Source organism: Ixodes scapularis, unplaced genomic scaffold, assembly GCF_016920785.2.
Source record: "Ixodes scapularis isolate PalLabHiFi unplaced genomic scaffold, ASM1692078v2 PGA_scaffold5__190_contigs__length_132052651, whole genome shotgun sequence".
NCBI classification, from domain to species: domain Eukaryota; kingdom Metazoa; phylum Arthropoda; class Arachnida; order Ixodida; family Ixodidae; genus Ixodes; species Ixodes scapularis.
In genome coordinates, this window is record NW_024609880.1 from 76641250 (window position 1) to 76666018 (window position 24769).

Genomic DNA, 24769 nt, shown 5'->3' on the forward strand with positions numbered 1-24769 from the left:
GGCAAAAGCGTGCAACGGGATGCTACAAACACCAAAACATTACTCGTACAGCGGTATCTCAAACGGATGACCATATTTTTTAAAAAAAAAGGAGGCGCATTTGATAAATATGTTGGCGTCTTGTAGAGTCAAGAAGGAGAGAGAACGGCCTCGCGTTTTTTCCGCCTTGCCGACCTGGGGGCGAAGCGAAGAGAGGAGGAAATATGTTCATGTCACGCGCCTCGTCGGCCTCGTTCGATCTCGACCACTTTTTCCAAAAATACGGTCATCCACTCGAGATATCGTCTTATGAGTAGTGTTGTAGGGATTGTAGCGTCCCCGCCTGCAGCTCCTGCATTGTTTTCTGAAATCCAAATTTCGGTTCACCATCCCTTTAAACAGTGACAGGGTAAAATTGCTGGTGCCAAACTGTTAACTCCAATCTACATCAGAATTAATGCTTGGAAACCACAAGCATCATGCTCTTACAATAGAATGGTACAAAGTTTAGAAGACATGCAGCCAATTGGGGTTGTATGTCGTTTGGTCGCACTATGACATAAAACTTCATTGAAGGCACATTTTTATTTGTCATTTAGAGATAACTCGACTTGTGCTCTATTCTAAAACAGTGTTTTGCTTTACTTTGTACAGCGTTGGCATGCACAGCGTTCGTCGCATTGTGTTTGTTTGCACCTTATGAAGAACTTTTTATTTTCATGCATGCTTAAAAGATCTCAATTAAGCTGGGATCATGCTGTTGGACATGCATATTTCCTATTGCTAACTACTACAAATTTGATGCATTACACAGCATATATTTGGCAACCTACATGGACGGTGGTTTTGAGTCAAAACATGTTGCGTCACTACACTTGGGTTACTAAATATGTGTAAGGCTAACACTATTGACAGAAAACGTCCAGTATGATTGAAAACAGATTCACATTTGAACTCTAGACATTTCAGAGATGACCAAAACCATTTGAGAACCCGAACAACCACTCTACAAATGTTTTAGTCGATCCCACCAGATAAACTAGAGCTTCCTTCTAAAACTCATATAAAATGTAGGGAAAACAAATGCAACACGTCCAAGATGAAAATAAAAAGCTTTGGTAAAACATTTTCGCAGTCTTGTGACCGACGTGTTGCTATGCCGAAAAAGCAAGGTCTCAATTTGATTTTGATGCTACAACTTGTATGCCTTGCGATGCATGATAAATTGCTACCTGGAATGTCCAGCTCATATTTGCCACTTGCTCCAAATGCTATTGTGCTGTAATGGACAGCATTGTTTTTAGGCTGCCAGACCCCAAAACACAACTGTTCACTCTCTCTATCGGTATAAAATCACTGGCAGAATGAAAATGGCACGGAGTTTCTTCAGTTTTCCTGCCTCCAGTACAAGCTTTTGAGGGGGACAAGGGGCCTTAACTTCTTTTTTTGTGTCGTTTATTTGTCTATTGTGCTAAAATTTGATTTACTGATGTATTTCTCTGTAGTACTTTTAAATATGCAATTAGTCTCCATACGGCTGCACTAGATCCTGACTTATCAATAAATTTGTGGTCTTAATTAGGTCCCCTTTATGCATCATTAGCATGAAACTCTTCACCATAGGCAATTTTTTATAGATTTGGATTCACTGAGACAAGCTTTATGTGGTGATGCTTTTCTAAGCCTAATTTATTTATATTGGTAAAATTATTTATGACCAAGCTGCAACAAAATGGAAAGCTGTCATCTTTAAAGGACTAGTTAATTGAAATAATCACATGACATTAAAAGCAACAAGAATAGCAACAAAAACACGCACAGAGCATGTCTTGCCGAACGTAAATCTATAAAAATTTCCGATACATTACGAAGACTTTCACGCGAACAGCCCGCATGAATGACCTAATCAGAATTACAAATTTATTGGCAAGTAAGAATTCTAGTGCAGATGTGAAAACCAATCGCACATTTGAAATTGCCATCGAGAAATACTAAATTTCAGCATAATAGATGAATAAACGTGAAAAAGTTTTAAGAAAATTTAGACCCTTATTCCCCTTAATAACGTGAGCTAAGAGTGTGCATGCGCAGCCAATGCACGACAGAGGGCAAGGAGAGCGCGCTGGAGGCAAGGTATTCGAAAGAGATGCCCTGCCACTCTCATACTGTCGGCCACCACACCGACCTCCATTTCAGCCGAAAGATTCATTGCAAATGACCATGCGGCAAAAGTTTGTGCATACGTTATTGATACCAGTGACAGCGTTTTCGGATGAGTGACACCGATGTTATTTGAAGCACGAAAGTTCACCTTTCGTCTCTTAATGAAATCTCTGAAGCTCAGAAAGAGCAAGCAGAGGATGAAATTTCTTGTGCGTCTATACAAACCATTCATCTATGTATACTATCTACAGAACATGTTCCTGCAATGCTACCTCAAATAAAAACGCATTCCACGTTCCAAACGATTTGCGTGCAGCTCGGGTCAGAACGGGCAGTTTAAATTCTTTGAATCCCAATGCACAATGAGGAAAGCGCTTTCACATCTACGCTGCGTTCATAGACGGCTGGTTTACCAGAAATTGAACCACTCGTATAGCACCGGTGTAGCACGGGCCTGGCTTTGGGATAACCTACCCTCGCAAAAACAAGCAATTCGCAGCTCCACAACCAGTCAGAATGTGCCGCTGTTCCGTTAACAAACCACGTCTGCACAAAATAAAGTTTGAAAAGCGACAAAGTGAGGATCGTCCCACAGAAAACGCGTATACATAGAGGGGAATACACTGCCAGTGTCTTGACTACAGAATGCTTGGAATCAAGGCACTGACTTGAGCATTTGAGCAAAATAAAAAAAGAAGAAAGACTAGCAGTACAGAGAAACTAAAGTGATGCAGCACCCGGAATTCTAGAACAGAAGGCTAAGCAACAAGGTGACATTATGGCCCGACAGTAAACTAAGTTTTTTTTTTCTTCTTTCTAACAGATGATGGAGCTAAAAAAAACATGTTTCAGAATAAAAGTGCAGTAGTTAGATTCAATTGCAAATGAAAACCTTCACTTTAAAACGATTGAGCCACTCGTTAAATTAAGGGAATGCCACAAGGAACAAAGTGTTGTTTTCAATACAGAAAGCGTTCAACGCTACCTTATCGACCCGTGAGGCGGTTCTAATGCAATATGTATAGGTGAAACTATGGCTTCAGAAGCTCTGGAAATAATAACATGTGTGACGTAAGTATAGCATGAAAAAGTAAAATGCTAATTTCTGGGTGCAGCCAGCCTTACCTGAAACATCAAACAGCTCCCCTATCATAGAGTGAACATGTGAAAAAGTATACAACCTACGAGGTGAGCCTCGGAAGGGGTTGAAGAAACTGAGATTCTGACAACTGCACCATTGCAACATTCTCTAAAAGTTGAGATGATTTCGACAGTCGCAGACAATGAGCGCCGTGGCTGGATTCACTCTCCGAGCTAACCAGCCACTTCATGGAAGCTCTGCGATCCTGCACGGGCACTGCCGAGGACACTGCAAGGAAAGTATATAAAAAAATGTCAAGATATACTTTACTTCGGTATGTAACAAGCATTCACAAAAGAGAAACCTCCTAGTATTTCTTGTAGCAATGTGTGTGTGTGCAGTGCGACTTTGAAACTCTGTTGCAACAGTAGTTATCAGTCGTCCGAGAGTTCAATTGGCTTGTCAACTTCGAGCCGCAGCCATTTCGAACGACAGATTGTCTTTGGCGGGTCGCTCCAAAAATGCGAGTGAGTCTTCCACTTGTCGATTTGGAGCATGCCCACAGAGCGGGGTTCTCTCCTTTGCGGATTTCGGAAGGCGATTTGGATCTACCAGTGGAATTCACCACAAGGCTACGGGCTCACGCGTGCAGACTTTGCCGTGACCCACCTTGAACTAAAACAAAGAACGGGAGCAATAAGAGCGGGGCAGTTACTAACCTGCTCGGCTCCCTGTCACAATATCCGATTTGGCCCTGGCTAGAATTCAAACCTTTTTTCATGAGGCCTACCTCGCACACTTGACTATCCCACTGTTACAAAATGGTCTTCCAGCAGTAGTGGACGTACATTGCCCGACACTATTCGTGCAAACAAAACATCGGCAATTTTCCGCATTTTACTCGGTTGTGGAGTACTGACCGACATCAAGCTTCACCGCTTAAAGGAGCTGTGCAACAATTTCAGTGCTTTGCTTAAATAATTTGGGAGTTGGTGTCTCGAGGTTTCTGAAGTAAAGAACAAAAAACTGCTTTTGCCTGCATGTCCTAGTTTTTATTTTAAAAATTGACAAAGAGAGGTTTTCAGCCCCTCTCATCTCCTTCACCATCTTCCAAGTCACGTGCACTGTGACGTGAATGAGGGACACGGGTTTTTGGTGAAGCTCTCTAGAGCCATCAGTGAGCAGCGAGAACTCGCCCGCTTGCGACCACATGAGCATGTGCTTGTGCAGTGCGATCAACATGGCGAAAGGAGGAAAGTCTCGTCCGGGTTCAGCCATCTCCGTCCAGCTCTGCCCCTGTCCCCCTCTGGCCTCTGGCGGCTGTTCGCAATAGCAGATAGAGCCGACGGTTCTGTTGACCTCGGATAGATGGCCCCACTAAAACTCCGCACAATAAAAGTTTTTGTCAATGATAACAGGTTTTTGACGCATTTATATTTATGTTGGAACGACAAGATTTACAGAAAAATGACCTTTTATCGAGCAGGTAATCGCACAACTTGCTATATTCTTACAAGTCCCCGATTGACGTCATGCCGCATGGTTTTCATGGCCGCCACTCGCAACTAAAGGTCGAGAAATATTCTAATTTTTGCCTCGCGATTACGTGGCAGAATCTCAACATTTCGAAGGAAGGAGATGTGTGTTCTGTCCTTTGTGACAAGATAAACAATGTCAAAAGTAGAAGATGCAAATTCTTTCAACATTACAATCATTGCACAGCTCCTTTAAGTCACTGCTTGAAGTTATGACTTTTAGGAACACTAGTAAAAACCGACAGTCTCCTGTTTATGCTAAAAGCGTCACACCATGTACAGGGTGTCCTCCCAAAACATTTACAAGATTTTTAGTGCAATAGCATTCTTTAGCTTTAGAAATCAGGAGGGGAGGGGGGGGGGGCATGTCTCGGACTCTCTGGCCTCCTAATGTGCAGTATGCGCAGTAGACCATTTCAGCTCACATTCTCACACTCCTTCACATTTGCAATCTCTTTGAAGGGCCTGATGACCTTGACATCTTCCTAGAGGTCGTCCTAGATGTTGCCTTTGACGTCGTCCTCTAGGACATCATCCTAAAGGGTGTCCCTGAGATCGTCCTAGAGGTCATCCTCGACATCATCCTTGAGGTTGTGCTTAAAAGGATTGTCCAGTCAAAACAGAAAGTACTTAAGTTTTTGTGCTCGTTACATCGAAAAAGCTTTCATATGGCCAAACATAATTTTTATTTTGATATATGAAGTGCCAATATTAATGAAACCTTTCATGAGCATATGTACAAAACTGCACCCTGAATTTTGCCAGTGTCAATGGCTGACATCCATAGCTGCTGCGTGGCATCACATAACGCAAAGGATCGTTGAATGGTTGGGATAACAAGCGTCGGTTGATGGATGTGTTGTATTTTGTTTCGAATTATATAGCCTAGGCTGTACCCTTTTGAAATATCTTTCTTGTAATGCAGTTCCCAAGCATGTGCAAAAAAGTTGCGCCTTTTAGCAGGATATTACTCGAAAACAGCCGTTGGCTTCGAGGAAACGTACCGTATTTGCACGAATATAACGCGAGTTTTTTTTCGAAATTACGTGCTCCAAAACGCACCTCGCGTTATATTCGGAATCGAGTTCAGCCACGAGGTGCGCGAGTCTGGAGAAAGCCAGAGGAGAAAGTCATCTCTCCGGCTCAATGCAAAATATCCAATGGAAAAAGAAGTGGGGGTGTGGAGGGGCATTTTGTAGCCATTGGGCCACGTGAAGGGGCGAATAGAAAACATAAAAAGCATTTTTATCGCTTTTGTGTTTTTACAACGCGGGCACGCCGCACGCGCGCGCGCGCCATGCGGGATTGCGGGCACCGGCCAATTCGAGCCAAGCCAAGCCGGGCCAAGTCAAGTCAACACAAGCCAAGCCAAGACCACCGACCGCGTTTATGCAATCGTGCAACACGAGGCATTTGTTTACGAAGAAGGACCAGAACAAGAAGTGTGATCGTGTATCGGGTTCAGCTGTCTTTTCTTTGCCTGCGCATTGTTTAGTTTCTGCTGCAGAGTGGTCTGGTGTTTGTGCTTCTGCTTCCGCGCCTTGTTTGGATTGTGGGCTGCCGAGGAGCTCGCAGGGAAGAAAAAAGAACTACCAGACAAGCAGGTGCCGTGCCGCTGCATACCTGCGTAGTCGCCAAGTGGATTGTAAACGGAAGGACCTGAGTAGTGAGGATGAGTGCAGTCAAAACATAAACTGATATTTCTTCTATTTCCATTGACTTTTCACTTCTGCTATGCCCCCGAGTGCGAGAAATTGACGCGGCATCGGTTCGCGTTATAATAGTAATAATATTTTTTTTCTTTTTGGGGGCATCAAAAACTGCCCTCGCGTTATATTCGTGGTCGCGTTATATTCGTGCAAATACGGTACGTCGTTTTGCACATGCACAAGTGCGACGGCCACCGATCAGACCAGGAGCGCTTGCAAAGAGAAGGATGCAGATTTTGCCTCTGAAACAGCATCTGGGTCCACAAAGCGGCATCGGGGTCCACATATTGGCAGATCCACTGGATCGGTGAAATGGCTGCAGGTTCCCTCGAAGGCAATGCCCGCGGGTCGAAGGCAAACGGTGAATAGTTCAAGATGCATGTAACATTTCTAGATTGCCACTTGACTTGGACGAGCTTGGTGAATTGTAGCCACACTCCATTTTCACGAGCAGGACAAACAGAGTCGGGCAGCACGCGTGCTAAATATAACTTTTGGCATCGTTTCAAGATGGCTTAGCTGTTAGTTTCGGTTTTGTAGCATATAATCAAACCGATTAATCCGATTTGGGTGAGGAGTGGGTGGAGGTAGTTGAATATCGTTGGCACAGCATTACACCTCAACTTACGGGCCTTCTGTTCGCTCAGAGCTCAGCTTGAAGCCTTCCTCTGTGAAATGATTGCTGCATAAGCGGGATCTCGATCTTGATGGGAACGCAGTGCTCCCTACGCACGTCAACTATCCATTTTGCCCTTCGCGTAACAAAAATTTCACCTATCCACGAAAAAGATTGAGCACAACAAAAATGAAGCACACTGCGGCATTCACTCGCAGGCAAACGAGGATACGGCAATGTTCGCTTTGCATTATGTGACATCAGATCTTCAATGTTGCCAATGAAAGCACTGTTTACGCTCGGATGCGATTGGAGCAGTTTAAAATTAAATTACTCATGCAAGGGGGGCACACAAAATTTAGATATTGCACGGACGATGCGTGTCCAGGCAATAACAATGATATTCAATTGTTTTCTCGAACACAAGGTTTAACTGGACAATCCCTTTAGGATCGCCCTAGAGGTTGTTGTAGACATCGTCCTTGAGATCGCCCTAGAGGTCGCCTCGGACATCGTCCTTGACGTCTTCTTAGACGTCGTACTTGAGGTTGTCCTAGACGTCTTCTTAGACGTCGTACTTGAGGTTGTCCTAGACGAATGCTATCGCAATTCATAGACAACCAACAATAGTGGATTCGGCAGCCAATTTCTTTACCACAAAAATAAACCATGCGTTGCCGAACGCCCATTCTCCCCCCCAAATGTAGCGCACGCGGTCTGAACCAGATGCCAAAGCAGGGTTCGTACGGATTCAAAGAAAGATGTTCAAGGAATTTCAAGGCCTTGTGGGAGTATTTCCAAGGACCTAACTGGATGCCGCACGTAGCAGATTTCAATAAAACACTGTTGCCCAAAGACGGCATGTATCATTTTTATTGCACAAAGTAAAGTTTAGGGGAGAGGTTTTCTGCCCAGTAACTGTTGTAAAATCTTCCGTCCTTGCTGAAGAGCTCTCAAATAGTGCACTCAGACCAGACAGTAAGCAATCTAGTCCCCACCTACTTGCTGTAACACCTGCCCTGTAGGCATTGTGCATTGTGTGGAGGCCACAGGTGCCAATGTCCACACACAGAACTTGGTACGCTTGTTGCAGGTGCACTTGGAAGTTCTTAAAGAGCGTTAACATTGGGAGCATCCATCGATAACTCGAGAATCTTCTCAAGAGGCAAAAGTTTGAGTGCACTCAACAGCTTTCCTTGCATGCCCCCGCCCGTGGAATGCCCCATAAACACTGAGTTGTAGCACCTTGTTGTCACCTTGTGAGACGAGTCCCCACGTTACATGCACATCCATTTGTTTGTGATGCAAACAGTCGTTCGAAGACTTGTCAAAAAGCACCATGTAGTGCTCACACTGTTCAATTTCCTGCTGCAAGGCCGTTAGAAAGAAAGGTCTCAGTCCATGGCACGTCACATAGGCTCATTTCTTTTCTCCGTAAGAAAACGCTTTTGCCACCTTACTGTCTGGGAGCATCTGTTGGAATAACTTGCCCGCTTTTGACGATGACCGGTAGCAACACAGGGATGTGACGACCTTCAGAGTCCACAACACTTTGGCGTTTGTCGCCAACTCGTGCGTCTTGCAAGCAGCGTTTACGTTTGGCAAATGCGGTAGAGGCGAGACAGTGGCTTGTTCACTCATGCCCGGAGCCAGGTAATTTTGCACCGAGCTCTTGGCTGCGATCTTCATGATGCCGGCATGTTTCGCACTCTTTGTAAGGCTCTTCAACACCAACTCGCCCACGGCGGCGACATCGAAGGTTTTTCCGTACGGCTTGCATCTTGCACGATGCTGATTTGTCGTATCTGGTGCCACCCAGTCCTTATATTCATCACTGCAGAGCCACACACTTTGAAATCTGCTTTTGCCGGGCATTTTCCTATGACCGACGACAAAACACGAGGCCAACGGTGGAAACAGTGCGCAGAGCATTCCCGGATCAGATTGGGTTCGGATTCAGATCTGCTCCAATGTGGTTAACCAGCCAATGAACATCGGCTAGATCTAAACGAATTGAGATAACATGGACCAAAACAAAAATCAATCGATCAGCATAACAAAAATGTACAATATATACCCACATTTGCTATTATAAATAGCTTTTCACGGATTTTCAAGGTCTAGCCAAAATATCCAGGGCTTTCAAGGGCCCTGTAAGCCAAATTTTCAAATTCAAGGGTTTTTATGGTCTAGCGAAAAAATCCAGGGTTTTCAAGGGCCTTGAAAACCCTATCTCTAAATTCAAGGGTTTCAAGGACCTGTGCGTACCCTGCAAAGTTTCAAAACTAACCGTCATCTCATTCAAAAGTTAAAAGTGATTTTCTGAAAATTTCAGTGGGCAAATTGGGCCCGTGCTGGTAACTAGCGCAATTCAGCTCCACGTATTTGAGGGGTCCTTCGGCTGCCATTTTCCCATTGAACATTCCAGAAGATCACTTACAGAGTTTGAACAAGACAATGGTTAGATCTGGAGCCTTGGCATCTGGTTTGAACTGCTAGCACCACAGTTGGGGGGAGAACGAGTGTTCGGCAATGCACGGTTCATTTCTGTGGCGGAAAAAAAAAACCTGTAAATTTTCTGGGGGGACACCTTGTACCTACTATGTCTCATATTCATCAAAAGTAGCAACGGGCAGAAACTTGCCTGGCCGTCGAATTAGTCGCTCCGCCAACTTTCCGGCTACTCCGTGCTGAGGTCAACGTCCTCAAACTCGTCGGGGCCGCAGACGCGAGTGACCCCCCGAGCGACGTCGGCTGGGGACCGCCTGGGTGTGAACTGCGAGTCGTCGAGGGTCATCCCGCCGAGCATGTCCGCCAGGGGCGTCTTGGACAGGTCGGTGGGGAGCGAGAGGGTGCTGCCGTTGGACGGGGAGGAGCCCAGGGAGCCATAAGACTCGGACTCTGCCTTGGAGAGGCCGTCCCCCGGCAGGTCGAGGAGGCGGGAGGCCGTCGTGTGCCGCAGAAGGTGGACCGAGGCCTCCAGCGCCCGCGAGTGGAGTTCCGCTGGAGTATGACAAACGGGAATCCGTGACTTTCAAATTACCACGTCTCCCAAAGCGTGCCACCTTTTTTTTTTTTTTTTTTTTTACAGCGGCAGCTGTTAGTGCTTTGTGCCCCGCTTTCGCGACGGCGTGAGCATGAACGGAACAGTTTCCCCGCTAAATTTAGCGGAAAAATTGACGTCACGTGACCTAAGTGCCAATTCAGCTTCCCCGCTAAGTTTGGCAGAAAAATTGCTCTCATGTGACCTGATGTCATGGGAACTACGGACAAATTTAGGTTCGCCGCTAAATTTAGCAGAAAAATTGACATCACGGGACCTATGCACCGATTCAGTTTCCCTGCTAAATTTAGCAGGAAAATTGACGTCACGTGGCCTATGCACCAATTCGACTTCCCCGCTAAATTTGGTGCAAAATTTGATGTCATGTGACCGGACGTCACGGGACCTACGAGCTAATTCAGGTTCCCCGCTAAGTTTAACACAAAAATTAACATCACATGACCTATGCACCAATTAGCTAAATTTGGCGGAAAGTCGCACAGTCACGTGACTTTTGGTATCTTTCTCCTCTCTATTTCTTCTTCCTCCCCAGTCCAGTTTCGGTTTCGATTTCGAGCAGTTGCATATTTTGACTTTGTTAAAAATGTATGTGACGCTGTAGCAAAATATTGATTGGATAGTCTTCTAACACAATAATAAATCGCCTGGCAAAAAAAAAATGTGTGTGTGTGTGGGGGGGGGGTTTAAAGGGGGGTCTGCCATTTAAAGACCAGGAAATATAGTAATTGCTGTAACATGTCAAAATGGTGCTTCGGCCTTCAAGTGTTTGGTCACACAGTAGACCGATTAATTAAAACTCCAGGAAGCCGCGAATTTCGTTTGAATTATGAGAAGATTGAATCGACCTTATTCAGATTTGCGCGCCATCTGTCGGACGTTGCGCCAACCTTCATCCGTAGCCTCAATCATGGCGGCCCACGTTTGAAGTGACGGGCAGAGCGCTGCTACGGGAAAGTGATGCAGCACTACTGCCGTGTCTTGCTGTGCAATCAACGAAGAAATAAGAATACAACTAAAGTAAATATACGGATTGCGTTTGATTTTTCTTTCAATCTGAATCTTGGAATAATTTTAGCATTGCACTTGGATTATACAAGTGGTGAAATGGCAAGGCCCGCACCACCTTTTTCTACTATGGTCTATGTCGAATTCTCTCGATATACAAACTATATTTACAACCATTACTGTAATATTGGCAGGTTAAGGCTGCTTCCCACATTTGTGCTGGCTGCGTCCACAGCAACCAAAACAACAGCAGCAATAAAGACACCGGGACAACTGCGGCTTGTGATTCTTTTGCGAGGCTACTTCTTGCATTGCTTGTCACGTTGTGAGTGGCAAACAGTTTTTTCGGTGACTAGATTCTTGGTGTCAGTTCGTGCATTCTGAATGGAGCCAACGCAACTTTCTGAACCAGGCTCGCTAACATAATTATTGTTGAAGTACCCAACGCCTCTTCCACATCCCAGAAAAACAACATTGTACGAACTGACACGGAGAACGCAATGCAAGCAGAGCAGGGACGGTGCAGAAGCCCTAACAGTAGCGTGGAAGCTCGATAGTTTGCGCGGCTGCCGAGAGATGGTGCTAATAATGAATAAGGTCTATTATCAAAAATTCACCTAAATATGATGCAATGTAAAATTATGGTATGTCGTATAGGTGGCTGCACATTCAAAGCAGATATTTGATGATTTCCTCTTCACAGGCCTACTAACCATAAGCAGGTATGCCACAGGTAAAGCGTTGGCAAAATGTACGAGAAGTTTGTTCATCCTTTACAAATATTGTCTTACCATGGACTGTTTAGACAGCACATGATAACTCAAAACAAAATTAGATTTGTTCATCCAGCAAAAAAGTTGTCTATTGCGAACCATCAGCCCCACTGAGCATGCCTCTCACCGAGCACCGGTGCACTGCAAAGAAGCAACACCCACGGAGGTGCGCTCCTCGGGTGTTGCTTCTCCGCAGTGCAGCGGTGCTTGGTAAAAAGCGTGCACAACGGGGCTGCGAGAACAAAAAGTATGAAGTGCACAAAAATGTTGTTTGAATTAAGCAGCCTATAAATACATAAAAAAATTAGCGGGACAACCAAAATTTTGAAATTTGTTTGAATTAATCAGAAGTATAAAATATCCGAGTTTGAATTATTGCGAGCCTACTGTATTTCTCTTTCCCTCTCTGCGCTGGTCAAAAAGAGAGGGAAGCCTTTTTTTTTTAATTCAGGGCAGTAAGTAATCCACACCAGGCACAAAAGCGACTTTAAGGCAGCTCCATCTAGGTCACTGCAGCTCGGTGAGGCCAGCCAATGGCATTTATACTTGGGGACAACTTTTTTCAAGCATTTCAGGAGAAGCGAAGACCACACGAGCACAGCTTTGATCGCCACTCAAGGTGCGCGAGCACAAGGGTACCTATAACTTTGGCTTCACTACCAAAAAAAAAAAAGGCGCGCCCAAGTATTTGGTTGGTGAAAGGTTAAGAATGCGCTAGACACTCCACTTCCAATGCAAGCTTGCCACCTTGGATAACACTTTGGTATCTTGTGGGCATGTGCAACTAAAGCATGACGGAAGGCGACCAAGCGGAGCACTTACTGCATTCTTAATCTGTCGCCAAATATAGCTCTCCTGCCTGTCGCCTGGCAGTGCAGATCTTCTCACCGACTCCTGCACTTACTACTAAAAGTGTACAAATATCGCTTTGAATCGAACGGCGCCGTGTCATCCATAGCTTCGACACCTTAAAGGCGGCCGATACTACACTGTGGCTTCCCTCTGTACTGCAAAGGTTACAGGTGGTGCAGCGCTATCCGATTCAAACCACTACCGTTATATCCCAAGAGAAAGCCCACTCAAAACTGAGAGCAAATTGGATGAAAATAAGAAGAGGGCAAACTTTAGGCATGCAATCGAGAAAAGTTGAAAAAATGCTATTTTTAGATTATGTGTCCCTGCCAAACTTGCTGTCGCGGTGAAGGGCAATGAAGCAAAGACGACTGTACTTCCCAGTCGGCAATGTTCACTTAAATCCCGCCATGGCTGACTAGACGCATTTACGTCGAGGTCATCATTGATCCAAACACTACGATTACTAGGAGCAAGCTATCTTTCGGTGTTTCAAACTAAAATGGCAGACCGAGCCGAAAAAATGGGGTGGGTTACCTTTGGGTGCTGGAGAATCTCTCGGGATGTTACGGTATTTGTGCACGCCTGTTTACTACCAGATATTTTCGGCACAGAGTTTGTTCCGAAAATGGTGGATTGAGCCATAAACAAGAACGAGCTAATAGGTAGAGCACGGGTCTCAAATTTTATTTGATTTACGGCGCCTGAAACGCGTCTCCAATCGGGATGTTTACCGCATCCTAGAAAGCGGTCCCTCCACTTGTGCCCGACGACATTATGGAAGTGTTGCGTCGTCTCCGGTCGCGACGCCGGCGGCAGTGGAGGTGGTAAATGTGGCCAACGCCTGTTCAGCCGCGGATTGCACTCCGGCTTGACAGTCCGCCGAAGCTTCGGCAGTTGGAATGCCGCGACGATGGCGACGCTTGCTCGTTCTTTTTTTGCCAGAACTTCTACACCCAACCGCCGGGATCGCGACATCCGACGGCACGACGCGCCGGCTTCCTCGAAATCGTCTGTTACCACTTCGGGACCACTTTTGGTGTACGGGCCAGATGGCGCGTCAAACACGCCAGTCGAAGACGCATTCCATGCACCCTAGTTTAATTCGTACATGACTATTCGAGGACTAGAATATACCTTCTTACATCAGTTCAACTTCTGTCAGTTGGTCCTTAGACTAAACAGCAAAAAGGAGAGAAAGAAAGGAAAAAAGAGAGAGAATTTTTAATGTACCGAGCTCAGCGGAAGTCCAGCGAAACCAGGGGAATAAGGACGGGGTACCAAGAGAAAGGAGGAGAAAGAGGGCGACGGAAGAGCGGAAAAAAAGAGCAGACGACAGGTTGAGCGCGTTCATTTTGCCGCCACGACGTCGAGTTGTTAGAGCGCTCGTCAATTCTCATTTATTTCTATACAACTTGCCACACCAGTGTTTTCCACTCGGTAAGTACAAAATAAAGCTACAAAAGCAGCAAGTACAGACCTTGCAAGTGATGCATCTCTGCATCTTAGTGTACATTAAAGAGTCGCCAGCGACCTGGACGTCCACGTCTATGCCCATCATTCCAAAGTGGCCGCAATGCACGGGACCTTTCCCCATAGATTATTGTGTTAACTCTACGGCTGCAAACGGGCTCACCTGGAGAGGCGGAGACCATGTCCGAGCCCGAGACGGCTGGACGCAGCAGCTCGGCGCCGACCCCCGGCTCTCTCGGGGGGAGCCGCACCTTGCGCTTCTCGTGGATTTCTGCCGAGATCTGCTCCAGGCTGTGCAGGGCGTCCGTGTAGGACTGCTTAGACTGGATCACCGCCTTGCGCAACGTCTCCACTTGACCCTTGATCTCCTGTAGATCACGTGTGACGGGCGATCGACCAGCGGGTCAGTCAACCGACCAGCCTAGACCTACTAAACGAGGCGTCGGAGCAGCGACGCTCCGGCCATCTTGGCGGCCAAAAACATGGATGCCCGTCACCTGAACCTTCATTCGAAATTGCAGAATGCGGTTTTGAGTTCTCCACAAATGTTAAAACAGTACACGACAGAACGAGACGGCAGCGCCCGAGTTCCCGACACGGCATCTGAGGCTCAGGAAGTCGCATTCCCTAACTGTAAGGATTGCCAGTTCTGTCCGCTCTGCACTGAGCACGAAAATGGTGGCGCTGACACAGTAAAGTCGCACACCCTAAACTTTGCGAACCAAAAACAAAATATAACGTGTCCCGCAAAAAAAAAATGCAGCGTTTTTTTTTTTTTTACAGCAAAAATAAACTACGCGTTGGCGAGCGTTCATTCTCTGCCCCAATGTAGTGCTAGCAGTGCAATCCAGATGCCCAGGTATCAGAACGAACCGTTACCTGAATCAAAGTTTATAATTGATTTTCTTAAAAATATTAGTGGGAAAATGGAGCCCATTTTCGGCTGTTTTCGCTAGCGGGTACCATTCAGCTCCATTCGTTCGGCCGCCATTTTTCCATTGAAAATTTCAGAAAATCCCTTATGACATTTGAATGGATAAAGGTTACTTCTGAAACTTTGGCATCTGGTCCGGACTGCTAGCACTACATTTTGGACGGAGAACGAGCATTCGGCAATGCAGTTTACTTTTGTAGCGAAAAAAACCTGTAAATGTTTTTTGCCGACACCCTGCACATGAGCCAATCTAAAGGAATAAATTTACAGCTACCAGCTCTACGCTTTCGTAGACATTCTCCTTTACTGGTGCAGAGAAGTTGACCGATGCTGCCATTAGAATGTTGGGCTTGTCTCTAGACAGGATCTTTCCAAAAACGGCCCATATCAGCTGACTATTCTCTTTTGTATTCAATGATCTTCAGGAACATTACAATGGAAGTATGATTTCAAAGCGGTATAGGTTAACTTACAAATAATGACATTTGCATATTTCTTTGCTTTTTCACACGATTGATACAAGTTTATCCATGGGGCATTTAGTTCAGTTCAATATTCCATAAAAATCCACTGATGTAAATTTTTCTTTTTATTTGTTCTGGCCGCTTTGTAGCTAGGTTAATAAGAAAACACGAGGATGGAACACATAGAATTTGAAAATTGCCTGCAATGTAACAGAACACCTATGTGAAATGGGAAAGTTTATCTGGTTGCATACCATACTATGTATCCTCCATAATAGCTGCAACAGAAAGCTATGACATCCCAAGCACAGAAGCCCATGAACTAGCACTTTTCTCTGTACAGTCAAATCGTACTAGTATTTCGACCTCGGTTAATTCGACTTATCGTTTAGGTAACTCGACCCTGTTCAAAGGTCCTAACAAAAGCCCATACATTTCTATAGAAAAAATGAAACCTGTTATTTCGATCTTGACATATAAAATATTGGTTAACTCGACCTAGAGAGAACCGGCGGTGGACAAATCACAAGCACAATCGGCCACGTACTAAGGCAAAAAATCCCGTTTTTAAATTCTGCAGAGTGCACCAAATTGCGAAGATAGAGAAAAAGAGAGCACATGTTGAGACATGGGACACAGCCAGGTCTCAACACAAAACAACCATTGCAACACAGCTGTGGAGCAGCAAGCGCTGCTCCGCAGTGGTGTGGCGGTGGCGGCGCAGTTGGCAGCAGTGCCGGCACACCGAACATACGAAGGACATACACGGCCGCTGCCATTGCCATCCGGCGGGGTGCGGCGGCTCATTATAAAAATATTAGCTCACCCGGTCTAAAGAACTCGATATTCAGAATTTCGCACGCATCTTTTAATGCGACCAAATTTCGCATGTCCCGTCAAAGTCGAATTAACGGAAGTCGACTGTATACATACTTGGACTGCAGAGAGGAACAGAGCAAAGACGTCCAAGAATCTAATTTTGGAACTGAGTTGTAGAAACCTGTATCCCTGCTCTAAGAGCTGAACAACAAAACGGGCCCGCCGGTTCGCTCTAAATTTGTTCCACCTTCCTATAAAATTTGAGGGGCTCATTTCCTCAAATGCTAGTGCTTACACAAAGATAGTATTGCAGCAGAAACACATTACCTGCAGCTTTTGCTGGAAAGTGGCCTTCTTTTCAAAATACAACCTGTAAAAAGAAAAAAACTCACTATATTTCTGTACTTTTATTACCGACTACACTTTGAGTCAACTTTTCTGTACAACATTACTGAGGTCAGCTAGACTCCACAGTGCTCCAACACCATTAAAGCTACTTGCGTGAGTGCACCGACTTCGGTGGTGTTTTCTTCGCGTGGGAGCGTGTACAAACGCGTTCACGCAACAGTGCGATGTTGCAGCACTGTGAACGCCGTGCAAGCCTTGTTACACAGAAAAATATGACGTCAATTACAATACCCCACAAAAACAAGCTAACCTCTGCCAAAAATCTACCTCAATCTAATGGGTCGTTCATACCGAGTGGGATGCAGTGCTCACCTGGACTTTGCAATGTCTTTCTTGAGTCTCCGCTCGAGGGAGTGGACCCTGTGCTCCGCCTCCGTGAATGAGGCTGCCCGTTTCCGGTGTTCCCGCTCGCTCTCCAATCGCATCGCTTCGGCCTCCATCACCTGCGTGCATAGTGCCCCTCTTGCCTCCTTTTCCTGGCCCTCCAAGCCCGAGAAACTCTGGCACAACGACCCCTTCCGTATTACGTCCGAGCAACTTGCGATGCCAGCGGATCGCTGTTCTCCGTATCATTTATTTTTTCTCTCGCTCTCCCTCTTTTTAGATTCATTTGTTTAGAAGGAAAGCTAACCCTGTGTACCTCTAATTTCACTGTGGTAAGTGCACTACTCCAAGAGCCGGTTACTTTCTGCTCTGTCAGTCTTCTTCTCTATGCAGTACACCTTGTTCTTGAAAACACTCTAAGAAATGCCCTTTACACATGGTCCGAAATATGACCCGGAACAAACAAAAGGCCTGTTGCTCGACTATAGCCAGCTAGCCCCGCACGCAAAACGACGATGCTGATGCACACTATAACACTGTGACAGGCTCCAAACTGAAAACAAAAGTAGTGCATTGTGAACAAGCGATCGCCAATCAATCTGTAACCTTAAGAACGCCACAAAAAACTGCCAGACGCAAAGCTGCGCGAGTGCGACAAAGCGCCGCGGTCTCGCCCGAGCCAAAACAATGTTGCGGAGAGCACAATGCTTACAAACCCTGTCCTCCTCGTGGAAATGCGCAACTTCACGGCGGGGAAGATGCACGCAACGGTCGGAGAGGGGAGAAGCCTCACCTTCATGGTGGCGTGGTTGAGCATCTCCTGCCAGGCGTTGTCGAACTCCCATTGGGTCTGGTTGCTGAGGAAGCGTTGCTCGGCCAGCGAGATGGTCTCCTTGGCTGCCTGGTGCACCTCCGACGCCCGCTGGTACTGCACCGCCGCCCTTTGGCACTCCAGCTGAGCCTGCGCGGAGACGATTGCGGTAAACCAAAAGCGCACATCTGCACGCCCACGGACTGCATGTGCGTGTGCCAGTGAACGTTACCGTTACATCATCAGTACCAGATGCAAGCCCCACAGATGATGCAGTCGGTCTCGTTAACATTGTCACGAAAATGAGCGGACGAGCGTAAAACTTAAAATAAAAATTTTGAGGCAAACTCGAGCCTACAAACCTAAAAAGAAAAGTGCTAGCATCTTGCATCAGCAACGGAAGGGCGATTGTCCCAAAGCAGCGCATCATCGCTTCTTTTATACCCATGGTACGTTCAAAACTGTTCCAAACCAAAGCACATAATGATAACCAAGAATTAGCTGGAACTCCCCAGAAGCGTACAAATTAATAAAAGAAAGAACCGGGTCAAAAGGAGTTTGAACCCTGTTCCTTCACGTGGCGACCATATGTGTTGCCAACCCTGCCATGCCTGCGGCAATGTATACCTAGTTAATATGGATACCTGCCAAATAGAGGAGATTTTCGAGGACAAACTGCATAAAAACATGTAATTATGTCTCGTTCTTATAAACAACTTCCATTTTAAACAATGTTTCTTTTTTTTTTTTTTTTTTTGTGTGTGTGTGTGTGGGGGGGGGGGGGGGGGGGGCAGAGGAGTTTATGCTAATAAGGCATGACTGCACACATACAGATGAAACCTCCCTAACTCGGACTCTCCTTTAATACATATGCACCTTCTGACTTGAATAATCGTACAAGTTTCTAGGTGATCACATCCTAGTCAAACCTGTGCCAACAAAGGTGACCCTCACGTGGCAGAAGGTTGGGAAATAGTCTGGGTTTCGTTTCACAATAGCACAGCAGAATTGTATCACTACCCACGAGGAGTGACCTGGACTAAGATAAACAGAATGCAACTCCCAAACTCTAATTAGTTTATCAAACAAGATAATTCCACAATCTTTTCTAGAGTGCACTCTGTTTAAAAAGAGATTTCAGAGCATGTTGCTTCATATTTTTTGTTTTCCTTCGTTTTGCTGGACTACGCTCATGAGGGCAGCCCCAGACCTCACCTTTTGGGCATAGTCTTTGGCTTCATAATATGGCCGGGCTGCTTCGATGGCCTTCCCGAGCTTCTTGGACAGCAGACGCAGCTTGTGACTAGATTCGCTAAGCGTGGCACGGAAGGCGGAGTTGGCATCCTGAGAAGATGTCAGTGAAAATGTGGAACGTCAGCATGACAAGCTCTATAGTGACGCCTGCAACACCAAATGCTCTCGGATAAAAAAAATAACTCTGTCATGATCTGTCCATTATTTGGCCTGGCCAGAAACAGTGATGCTGGCCAATGAGAACTGTTTCTCCTTGCAGCTTTCACGGCAAGGTTTTGAAACTACAAAAGCTCTATCATGCTGAGGAAAACAATTAGAGTTGTAGTTAATGACCGAGTTGCATAAAGTTACAGGCAAAACATAAGCACAAAACGGAGCCATATCAGTATAATAGGGCTTTGAAAAATACGAGAATTCAAGTTGTGACGTCACACGCCATCACAATAATGTTGACAATTGTGGGCCTAGATGTTTCCTCTCCGTTGCAATTTTCTGCAGCTTCAATTTCTCATGGAAATTTATTAGCAAAATATTATTTTCCACACCGTGAAAGAGTATAGCTACGCATCTGTGGTAACATTCGAACATATTTTTCTTTTTAGGTAATTTCGAGTCATCCTCACAGTTCGTGCACAATAATTTATGTTCTCAATATTGTCCTTGTAAGCTCCTTGAAATGGCATTTTTGCTATTTTTAATTATTTTAAAATGAACCCCCTACCTCCCTTAAACTGGAAGTAAACAAAATTAAGGACAACATTAAAAAAAAAAACTTTCTCTTAGCTTCAGGTTTGACCATGCTAAACATTTACGACTTGACCACCTCGTTTAGTTAGCCTCACATTAGGCAGATAGAATTCTGCCTAGCAAGAGGTGTGGCAATATAAATAAACAATTATGCCGCTCCTTATTAAAAAAGAGCAGAAACGGACAAGGAACCATTCACTCACGTCTAATTCGACCTCTAGCCGGTTGATTTCATCAGTGCAGGTATTGAGCTTCTCTAGCTGAATCTGAAAGAAAGTAGTGACTTTAAAATAGGGCAGTGTTTCCATTTCAGAAGCCTTCCAGCAATCCTCACTGGCAGACTTTCCAACGAGCAAAGAGCAAAGAGCTACGTGGAAGCGGCCAGTCGATGCTTTGTTTGCTTGCGAGCCCAGAGCGCAACACTTGAAACCGTTCCAGAAGCGGCTCCCACTCCAGAGATATCAGCGTGAGTAGATCGATTTTCTCCTACACCTGTATGTGGCTCCGTCGTAATCTAAGAAATTATGGAAATATAATTGCACCAATGTAATTAAGTGTAACCATGATAACAGCTATGATGTGCTTTCAAAAGTAATCTTGCTTTCCTTCTCCAAGCCTTCACCTTTAATAGACTCACAAATGCAAGCTTTGCTTACCTTTTACTTATTTTTCTTCACTAGTAAACATTATGAGCATTAATTTTTGCATAAATATTTTATTTGTCTCCTAATAAGTGAAAGAAAAATTATGAAACCCAATCGTTCTAATAAGTATCAACAAATTTAATTAAAAAAATTGTTCCCAGACAGAATCACAATTTTGGCCCGATTTAGTAACATGCAAATAATTGAAGCCAAAAAAAATGAAGTAACATTTCTTGTGCTAAAATAGACCCTTTCCGATATTGCGAAATTATGCATACATTATGCGCAGCCGCCATTAGTTGGTCTCATCGCTTCCAGCATGAAGCCCGTGATTGGTTCTGAGTTTGCGTCAAGCACATGCTTACGCAGCACTCATGTGGAATCTGTTTCAATACGAGTACATTACGAATGCTGACGAAGCGCTCGTGTCCATGCATGTTCACAGTGAATGACCAACTAATGGAGCCACATATAATCTATGCACTATTTCGAAAATTCGAAAAGGGTCTATTATCTAACCTCAAGGGCCAACATCGGACATTACACACAGGGAAGAAATTAAAAAACATTATTGACATTATAAGCAAAACACAAGATAGCATTTGGTAATAAACTAAGGGAGGACAATACATGGGTTGCACTGATATCACGTTGAATACTTTTGACCACCATGTAAGAGGAGGAGAGGAAAGCTGCTTTTAGAGGAATTTTGAGTGACGGGTTAATCTTCTATAATCTTCTGGGAGGAGAATAGCGACGTCTGTTTTAAATGCGGGGGGCACAAAAGAGGATCCTGATAAGAAGGGAGCTCCTTCTTGCCCTCGTCTCTGGTGGTCATTGGAGAGCTCTTTGAAGGACGTCACATGCAACCCATGCATAGTACAGGCAGGTAAAACAGTAAGAACAGAAAGTTGAAACTTGAAACGAAGAGGAAAATTGCAACTACCAGTATAATTAACTCATATTCCACAATTCAAAGAGTAATTATTTCAGACAACAGGGTTAGAAGTAAAAGAAATTTTCACAATGTTATGGGGAAGATAATTCCAATTTCAATATGTGTGAGTGGTTTAAGGTTTAAAAGACAGCTGTTTTTACACGTCTGCACCTGGTGGAAGTGGTAAGATGAGGTGGTCTTTTCAACAATGTAATGTACAGTTTTACGCTGTGGGCACCATAGAAAAGATTTTGCAAAAAAGTGTATGTCTCAAAAGAGTCCAGCAGAGTGATAGATTATAAAGATTACCACATATCCTCAATGTATTGACCAGGATAAGACTGTATACCGATGTGACAAATTTGATTTGACAGATTAATAGATGTCTCACAGGCTTTTCTATATTCAACATGAAATGGGGAACTAGCACAATGACAATTACATGCAACACACGCACACACACTAATGTTATCATTATACCAAGCGGCAAAAAATTTCTGCAAGAAATAAGAAAATCAACTCTACTACTTTCTGGCTTCTTTAAATTGAAGGTCGCAGCACGACAGCACCTCCGTGTTCGTCAATCATCTGCGCAGCGGGGGCTTGGTTCTTAGAAACAACACGTAAGAACGGTACGTGTTTTAAACACGTATTTCGTAACCTTAGTAATACGGCGAGGCTTCTTTTTACTTCCAAGAGTTTCAAAGCCCGTGCTAGTTTGTCGCCCGCAAAAATGAAGTAGAGCTACAGCTCAACGCTTTCGTACACCAACTGCCAACCAAAACAAACAAAAAGAAAGAAAAAAAATATCGTTTGCACATTCCTAAAAAAACTGAAAAGTAAAAAATAAAGGAGCGTCACGACGCGCGACTTGCGAGCGATGTTTTCGTCATTGGATTACGCAAGGCCGAGCTAGGTGTGTTGGTGTGTTCGCGTGGACGCGATCGTGTGTACAATGCAGCACGTACTTCTCCTTTCCCTCATTGCAGAATGATAACTGCGGTGGGGAGGGCTATTTCTAGCTGACGTCGAAATTCCGAACCAGGAACGGTTCAAAAACCTTTTCGGGTGATTCGAAGGGCCGCTACGTGAACTACATCCCAACGGGTCCCCGCGTTGGTATATACTTCCTCGTTTCGCTGGCCGAATTCTGCCGTTTCCGAACAAACAATCGGTCGAATAGGTGTGCACAGAAAGCGAGGAAGTGCACATCTACCGTTCACGGTCGACGGATCCCACGACGAAGCGGGATATCGCCCTATTCGGTGCGACAAAACTGCCCACAGCTACCACGAAAAGGTCACGAAGGTTATATTAATTGAATGACAATCGCCCAATTTACAGCGCTAAGCGACGCCAACTTTGCCGCAGACCGCATGAAAGAGTTACAAACGCCGCTACGACGCTTCAAACGGGCCACAGTGCTAACGAATAATCGTTTAGAAACGTCTAATTGGAGGATCGGTTGTAAGAATACCGAAGGAATGCCACTGTTTACAAACACGGGTTGCTAAGCGGCCACGCCAAACCTTGAACGCGCGGTTACCGCCTCGCGATTTTTTTTTTTCGTTTTATTTTGCATAAGTGCTTGCATTCAATTCATTATCCGAAAATATTTGTAATTTAAGAAGCTTAAGCAATGTATTTACCTGAACTCGGGGATCCAAGGCTTCCTCTCCGCCGTCATCGGCCATCCGTCACATCCCGCATCAGCGGTGAGACTAGCGAAACTGAATCAGCCGTTCTTCAACATCACATGTTATTTACACAAACTTTTTTTACGTTTATAAATCTCACATAAAAATATAATATATTGGCACATTTAATTATTTAAAACACTTGTAACCATTTCAGTAAAGATATTTGGATACGACAATCCGAAAAGTGCCGTCAGTACAATAAAGACTGTGTCCGCCGCTTCAAAATTAACTCTTGTTGTAGCTAAATGACCGAGTGACGTCAAACTTGTACTGTATTAAGGAGAGAACAGCGTAAGTAGGGGTTACTCAGTGTTGGTATTGATGACGTCGCCATAACTTTTTTGTTGTTTATCCTGCGTGATTGAACGCTGTGGCGCCGTGGCGCTTTTGGTCGCTGGTGGAGCTGGTAGGGCGGGTAGTGCTGTGGTCCTGTGGTTCGCAAACGAGTTTGAAGGTTTGAATCCAAGTGTCTCTCTGGTCCTAGTTCTTCGCTGCTTATTTTGGACAAGTTCAAAGTTAACTAATAATGTGACGAGTTGTGAGATCCAGCCTCTCTCCTAGCATCTCTTCCGCAATAATGGCCGGCGAAGACGACTGGCGAGTGAGCTGCAGCGACGACGAACGGTACCCTTCTCGAACGACAGACGCGAGCGGCAAGTCTTGGTGGGAGCCCAAACCCGAGGAAATAATCGAACTGTACACCGCCCTGTCGAAAAAGGGTGCGCTGAGCCTCGAATGGCACTGTCCTGGTCGCAGATCGCCGAGCGTTCATTCGAGCGAGTCTGGCGGCGCGGACCGCCGCGCCATTGAAGAGGACGAGACCAAGACCGTCGAACCCAACGAGTTCGACTTCGACGACGAAGGGATAGAACCAAAGTGCAGTCCCAAAATCACGCCGCGCCGGAGGACTACACCCTCGAGTACGCAGAAGCGGATAGCTAAGTTCGACAAGGTCATGTTCGATGTTCGTAGACAGCGCGAACTTGACGCCATCGAAAAAGTCGGACATCACCACTCGAACTCCGAGAAGCGATAAGTGCGTGCTTTGCGAACGCGTGTGTTGCAAAAACTATTGAAGCTGGATGGAGGTAGTTGAACTGGTTGATCTAAGCTGCTCTTTTACAGTCTGGAATGGACGAACCTTGTTCCGGGTTAAACAATTTCGGTCATAAAATTATTTTTACAAAATCATTCCTCCGAGCCTTTCTTTCTTTTTTTTTTTTTCTAAAATAAAAAAAGGCATTTCTGCCGTACGGGGTGTAACCTTTCCGAAATTCGGTCTGCGTTGTAACTCAAGAAGGTAGGGCGAGGAAAAGGAAGGCCAGGGAGGCGGTAGCAGACGGAACGTTAAAGAGGGGGAAACCTCCTCTCCTCGGCGTTCTCTTTGCTTCCTTTCCCTCGCCCTACCTTTTTAAGCTGTAAATTACTTCTTTTTTTTTTTTTATAGTAAGCATTCATTTGTAGAATTTTGTTCTGC

General features: G+C 45.1%; 2 protein-coding genes and 1 pseudogene across 2 annotated transcripts; 1 reads left to right on the forward strand and 2 right to left on the reverse strand.

The window, feature by feature from the left end:
- Positions 1-545: 545 nt before the first annotated feature.
- Positions 546-23375, reverse strand: LOC8025954 (SH3 domain-binding protein 5 homolog). Its single transcript, XM_042294357.1, has 9 exons — positions 23242-23375; positions 20215-20277; positions 19226-19354; positions 17993-18160; positions 17188-17318; positions 16795-16837; positions 14414-14618; positions 9728-10086; positions 546-3511 (listed from the first exon to the last, which is right to left on the reverse strand). The coding sequence occupies exons 1-8, from the start codon at positions 23284-23286 to the stop codon at positions 9764-9766; spliced, it is 1107 nt and encodes a 368-aa protein (XP_042150291.1). The 5' UTR covers positions 23287-23375; the 3' UTR covers positions 546-3511; positions 9728-9763.
- On the reverse strand, positions 7916-8958 carry LOC121045853 (annotated as a pseudogene).
- Positions 23376-23672: 297 nt separating the features above from the next.
- LOC8025956 (PAXIP1-associated glutamate-rich protein 1) lies at positions 23673-24483 on the forward strand. The gene has a single exon (XM_002400453.5). The coding sequence runs from the start codon at positions 23870-23872 to the stop codon at positions 24326-24328; it is 459 nt and encodes a 152-aa protein (XP_002400497.1). The 5' UTR covers positions 23673-23869; the 3' UTR covers positions 24329-24483.
- The last annotated feature ends 286 nt before the right edge of the window (positions 24484-24769 follow it).

What these genes read in the sequence shown, in the direction of transcription:
- LOC8025954 (XM_042294357.1), bottom strand. Translation starts at nt 23,286, where the DNA reads ATGGCCGATGACGGCGGAGAGGAAGCCTTGGATCCCCGAGTTCAG. An exon ending in CCTTGGATCCCCGAGTTCAG is followed by an intron (nt 20,278 to 23,241) that starts GTAAATACATTG and finishes ACTTTCTTTCAG; the next exon opens with ATTCAGCTAGAGAAGCTCAA. An exon ending in GGCTAGAGGTCGAATTAGAC is followed by an intron (nt 19,355 to 20,214) that starts GTGAGTGAATGG and finishes ACATCTTCTCAG; the next exon opens with GATGCCAACTCCGCCTTCCG.
- LOC8025956 (XM_002400453.5), top strand. Translation starts at nt 23,870, where the DNA reads ATGGCCGGCGAAGACGACTGGCGAGTGAGCTGCAGCGACGACGAACGG.